The 6,026-nt window shown below is 39.4% G+C and overlaps 1 protein-coding gene across 1 annotated transcript in view; it reads left to right on the top strand.

Moving 5' to 3' along the window:
* Positions 1-1,778: 1,778 nt before the first annotated feature.
* The window catches only part of ifi44g (interferon induced protein 44g), a 4,502-nt gene continuing 254 nt past the window's right edge, over positions 1,779-6,026 (top strand). Inside the window, exons 1-8 of the mRNA XM_013910108.1 lie at positions 1,779-1,844; positions 2,315-2,511; positions 3,403-3,465; positions 3,687-3,732; positions 3,854-4,049; positions 4,237-4,389; positions 5,128-5,302; positions 5,900-6,000. Coding sequence (XP_013765562.1) covers positions 1,816-1,844; positions 2,315-2,511; positions 3,403-3,465; positions 3,687-3,732; positions 3,854-4,049; positions 4,237-4,389; positions 5,128-5,302; positions 5,900-6,000 — 960 coding nt within the window. The 5' untranslated portion in view covers positions 1,779-1,815. The remainder of the gene's footprint in view (positions 1,845-2,314; positions 2,512-3,402; positions 3,466-3,686; positions 3,733-3,853; positions 4,050-4,236; positions 4,390-5,127; positions 5,303-5,899; positions 6,001-6,026) is intronic.

Below are 6,026 nucleotides of genomic sequence, written 5' to 3'. Positions count from 1 at the left end.
ATAAAATAAATTAAAAATTTTGTATTGTTCGATACATATGCGTACCGAACCGTTCACTGCCTCACTGTATCGAATGGTTCAATATCGATACGAGTATCGTTGCACCCCTACTATCTATCTATCTATCTATCTATCTATCTATCTATCTATCTATCTATCTATCTATCTATCTATCTATCTATAGTTTGCAGGTTACAACAGAAAATTATTTATCATTCTCACGTGGATGGGACGTTTTGGCTGATAAGAGGTTAATCCCATCTGTGTAAACTCGATGCATATAAACTTTAACACTCAATATACCACATTCTCAACAAGTAAACACCCCGTGTTCGTTCCCAGACGTCCCATAAAAATACTATTTGCTCTGATTGTTGCACCAAACTTTACTGTATAGTGTAGTTACTGCTTTTGATCTTTGTCTTTTTAAGTCTTTCTGCCCCAGTCTTGTTTGGCCCACAGCCTTCTCCTGTGTAGAGAGAACAGATTCTATCAGAGCCGTTTACTTGTTGAGAACGTGGTATAATGAGTGTTAAAGTTTATATGACACACAGACTTGATTATCCTTTTATCAGGCTAAACGTTCTCGTTCTCGTTCGCTGTCCGTGCCCAGTGCGCGCTCCCGACGCACGGGAAACAAATTCTGCCGGGGAAATAACTACCTTGGCACACCTGTCTGGAGTCTGCGTGTGTTTACAGCAAGGACCGCGATCCCTGTTCACATTCTTCTATCCTTCTGGAACAGGAGGTAAAAGCGGAAACGTTAAAGAGCTTAATGAATTTAATGTAAACTTTTGTCTGTAAGATTAGTGAAATGTACGCATTATTCAAAAAAGAACCACTGCAAATGTGTTAAAGGATTCTTGGTGGAGTGGGAGAAACATTGTGTGCTCATCCTTATGCCAGTCTGTCTGGAAATGAAACTTATGACATCGTTACGTCAACTCAATTTTTTTTTCTGTTCAGACCAAAGTAGCAACATACATTTAGATTTGGTTCTTTCAAGAAACAAATGCCTGAAGGGAATTAAGAACTGAAAATAATAATGTAAGTTGTTTTTAAATGGTTTTTAATATGCCATCGGGGTAGTTTTGACTGAATGAAGACGTCTACACAGTGGTGGAAAGTAACAAAAATTTCATTACTGTGGCTACTTAAGTAGAATTTTCAGGTATCCCTACTTTACTTGAGTAGTCTTTTTTTCTGATAGACTTTTAATTTGACTCCCTACATTTTTAAACAAATATCTCGACTCTCTGCTCTTTCCATTTTCAAATAAGGCTCCTTAGTTTTGGTTTAAGGCGTGTCTGAGGGGAGTTATTATTTCTGTCACTGAGCCTTCAAACACCAAATAGTCTCACAGTGTGTTGTGAGCTAGAGGTCCAGATGCTGTATTTACAGGGAGAGAAAAGCTAAATTAGGTTACTTGTTTGTTGATGTTGGTTTGATCTTTTTTATTATGATGATGCAGGAACAACAGCCTGTTTTAGCCTTGGAAGATGTAACTAGGTTGCTAGGCAGATTTTGCCAGCTAGCTACTTCTTTTCTTACTTTTGTGTGTGATCCAAGAGGTTGCGTTTTCGTTTGTTTGCTGTGTTTTTGCACATCTGCTTCTGCAGCATTAACTTTATTAGCACCAATCCATCTCCACAACGCAACACACCCTTCCTACGAACGTGTTACACTCAGATTTGCATTACTGGTGTTTGTGTGACAGTTTAAGTTTCATTTTCTTTTCTACGCAAAAGGCAGTGGCTCTTTCATTTGCGGTCTGTCCTGAGCTGCAGCTGCTGGTAACATCTACTTACAGGAGTTATGTCCACGCCTCGTAAAGAGATACTCAGGTAAGTTTAACTTTTAGTATTACAAAGATAAAGATTGCAAAGATACGTGAGTGGCCCATAGCAGTCATACCCTCAAATAACAGCAAGAAAAAAAAAGACCTGGCAGTACAAACAAATGTTAGAAATTAAATGGCTGCAAAGTGATAAAGTGAAGTTAGACATCTCCAAAGGTTGACTCTGTTCATAGATAGAGCATGCATCAAGATGAAGTTAGAAAGTAGTTGGATTCTGTAAATCGCTTCTAAATCTGAAGCAGGTTTCCTTCCAGGCTGCTGCAGGGACGGTGACACACACCTGCACCTGGCTATATCACCACATTTTAATTAGTTTCTGCTTTTCAGACTCATGTTTTGAGGTTGCTGATATTGTGTTTTAAGTGTAACATGTCAAACTAAAAACCTTCAATTTTCATGCTGTTCTAAATTTGTTAAGGGTCTTCCTCTAATGTGTACTTTTGTTTTTCTTATTAGCTTTGGTGGCTTTAGCATTGGACCTCCAGCAAGTACAACCAAACCCTCAAGTTCTAATGGATTGACAACACTCACAGCAGCTCCAATTACTTCAGTCCAACCTGCTTTCGGCACAACAACTCTCACCAGAGATGATAACAGCGAAGTCACAAATAGTTCAGAGACAAGGGAACCAAGACCTCAGTTCACATTCTTGGGTGAGCCTCCTTTTACACAAAGTTCTTTTGTCAAAGACCCAAATAAGTATGAGAAACCTTTAACATCTCAAGTCCTGTGTTTCACCACGCTACTGTGAAGCTGTCTTTACACAAAGTGCAAATAGCTTTGGAGATCCATGATTTCCTCAGGGATTAATAGTGATTCTGGTAATAAAGTTGGACATTTTGTTCTTTCTTTTTTTGGTTACAAAGTCATTTTAATCAGTGGCATTCAATCAGGGCAAGAAAGACAAGCAGTGCTTATCTGGTGAAATCTACAAACAGACATCAGTTACAACATAACAAAGAAAAGGGTGTTTTTCTTTCATCTTAAACATCATTCTGACATGAAGCTTCTGTAATGCCTGTTGCCATTCATTCTTTGCATTACTGCCATCTTGTGGTCACAATTGTTTATTATCTCTGGAAGCAGAATGAACTCTGCTTGATTACGGAGCTGCTGAAATCCGAATGGGGTATTAGTCCTGTGACAGACTGGCGACATGTCAGGGTGTACCCCTTCTCTTGCCCTTTTGCTAAAGTACTGGTTCTGGGTGATTTTTATATATAATAAATATATTTAATACACTTTTTAAAATTAAGATGTAGGCCTGTGTTTCTGAGCTGGTTAAAAGGTGTTTTTTTTCCCTTTCTTTTAAAAAAGACAAGGACAACAACTAAATTTTTCTGTAGAATAATTATTTTTGCTTATTTTTTGTGAGTTATTAGTAATACAGTTTTATGTGTAGTGAAGTGTTTTCTTTGTGTTTTATTGTTACTTTTGCTAAAGTAATGTGTCTGAAAAAAATCCTCTACCATTGTCAGCAAATAGTAAAACTAAGTTTAGTTAGATGACAACTATAGTAGTAATATAATTTTACAATTCTTTAGCCAGGAAGGAGTGGTCAAAGGGGAGGACACCCAGGAAGAGTTCAGGAAAAAGCTGTCAGAATGGTATGTTTGATACTAGTCGAACTTTCAAAGACAGGAGGAAAGTGTTTTTTTGGTATTATTTTTTTTTTTATTTTAATTTATTTTATTTGGGGGGGGTGTCTTTGCTGAAGTCACTGAATGCCACTGCTTTTAACCCTAGCCTTGATGAATGTTAGAACTTTATATAAATACAACAAATACTGGCTATTTTGTCAAACCGCAATTCTTACATTTTTTTTCAGGACTGAAGTTGGAATCTCCCTGGAGAAACATGGACTGGACAGAAGAGTGAGTACAGTTGTGCTGTTCAATGAGCTCCTGATCAACTAGCAGGAACTAGTAGATGTCAAGTAAGTGCATTTTTAAACTTTCAAACACAATGAGTCACTGAATGTATCACTGAACCCAGGCGAAAGACAAGCTTGATGGAGGCAATCACCTCCTACAGACGGAGCTGTGAGGAGGTGCCTCAGGCCCGGGTTCTCCTCCTGGGCCCGGTCAGTTCTGGAAAGTCGAGCTTCATCAGTTCAGTCCAGTCTGTGTTTAACGGAAGAGTCACCAACCGGGCCATGGTGGGCTCCTTCTCATCCGGTTTTACCAAAAAGGTACACGAGGAGCATCTGCATGTATTTTAAATAAGTGGAAAAATAAACACAGAGATCCTCATTTAGTTTCATGAGATTATTTAAGCATTTCAAAAAGGGAAAGGATCCACAAGGCCTCTCTTCATCCATGTCAATGAAACTAAACTTTAGGTTTCTGTCCTATTAACTTCCTTTTTGTGTGTGCCAGCTGCAGTCCTTCAACATTCGGGGTAAGAAGGGTGAGGATCATACTGGGCTGGTGCTGTGTGATACCATGGGTATGAGTGAAGACGGGATGACCGGACTGACTCTTCATGACATCCTGTCAGTCGTTAAAGGCCATGTTCCTGAAGGACACAAGGTAAGCATGCCTTGCCCTGTTTGTTCTCGTTTCAGTGCCCCATCCTGCCTCACTCATTCTCAGTTTGTCACCCTGCCTCATTGGCCTCAGATGTTCATTGAGGCCTAACTCCAACTGTGGTCTCAGGCCTAGTTCATCGCTCACCCCATCCAGCTTTCATTCATCTACTATCAAACTTTATTTAACTGTGTTTGAGGTTGTGGTCCTTGTCAGTGAAGCTGCGCACTTTTTGTTCCCTATGAATCAGCAATAACTCCTTTATCCTGTCATGCTGAGAGTGGGAAAGAGCCAGGTTTCACCCAGGACATGTCATTAATCCATCACAGAGCTAATGCCCACAGCTAATTTAGGCTTGGCTTTAGAAATGCATGCTAGGTTAAGTGGGAGAAAGCTGGAGCAACCAGAGAAAATGAGGAGCAGGAGCAACGTCAAATCACCCAGAAAGTCAACAGTAGCTCCAAACCCCTTTGTAATGCCCGATATTTGTTCCCATCAGGGTAAACTAAAGAACAGTGATGATCAGCTGACTGGTCATATAGTCCTGTGATGTAAAAGAAACAACAAAACAAATCAGTTTCCCAACTTCTCTGACTAGTAAAACAACTGGGATCACCATTACCCATAGCTGTACCTTATGGTTTGTGCCAACATGTAGAATTGTGTACATGAAGGCACACAGCATAGTTCTTTTTAATACTTTTTCTTTTTTAATAACTTAAAATACTTTCTCTCTTCCAGTTTAGCCCAGACCAGCCAGTCTCCGCCTCAGAAACTGTGGGCTATGTGAAGAGGCCGAGCCTTAAAGACAAAGTCCACTGTGTTGCCTTTGTGGTGGACGCCTCAAAAATCACAACTTACCCCAAAGGCCTGAGCACCACATTTAAACAGCTCAGAAAGCACATCAGTGACCTGGGTGAGCCGCAGACACACGTTTACACAGAGCCTGACGTTAAAGGTTGCGTTGCTTGAGTTAGCTGACTTTTGCCTCAGTGCAGCTGCTCTTTAATAATGTTCCTAATACTCTTTTTTTCTACATTGTTAGTGATTTTTTTCTTTGTATGAATTAGGCTAAAACTAAATGGGTTTCAGGTTTTATGTGAACATATAATAACAGAAGAAATCATTTTAGATTGTGTGATTTTTTTTCTTCTTCTTTTTTTTTGTGTGTTTTTTTTAAATAGGGTCCAGTATGACAGAGTATTAGAGCTACATTAAGAGCAGATTGTTATTGATCATTTTCAGAATAAAGCCTGGATTTCAAGAAAAAGTCGAAATGTGGAGATTACAGATGTTGTTTTGAGATAAAACGCCGCGACGCTTTAAAATACCTTATGTAGATGAGTTAGTGAAAAAGTATAAGGACGATGGTGAACGCTGCATCAGGTCAGAAGGACAACAAAGAAAGCTGAGCAAATGTTTATCTATAGAACAAATGAACTGAGCACAATCTTTAAAGGATTCGCATTGTCTGTGCAAGTCTTCATCACAACAGTGTGTTTCTGTTCTTTAGGTGTTCACCAGGTGGCGCTGCTCACCCACGTGGACCAAGTTTGTTTGCAAACAGCCAAAGATGTCACTGGTGTTTATGAGAGCCGCACAATTCAGGATGTGGTAAGTTAAAACAAACCAAATACAGT

The sequence above is a fragment of the Pundamilia nyererei genome, unplaced genomic scaffold, assembly GCF_000239375.1.
Source record: "Pundamilia nyererei isolate P.nyererei 1_Seehausen unplaced genomic scaffold, PunNye1.0 scaffold00036, whole genome shotgun sequence".
Lineage (NCBI taxonomy): Eukaryota > Metazoa > Chordata > Actinopteri > Cichliformes > Cichlidae > Pundamilia > Pundamilia nyererei.
Note: the sequence above shows the minus strand (reverse complement) of the source record. Positions and strands in the feature narration are given on the sequence as shown.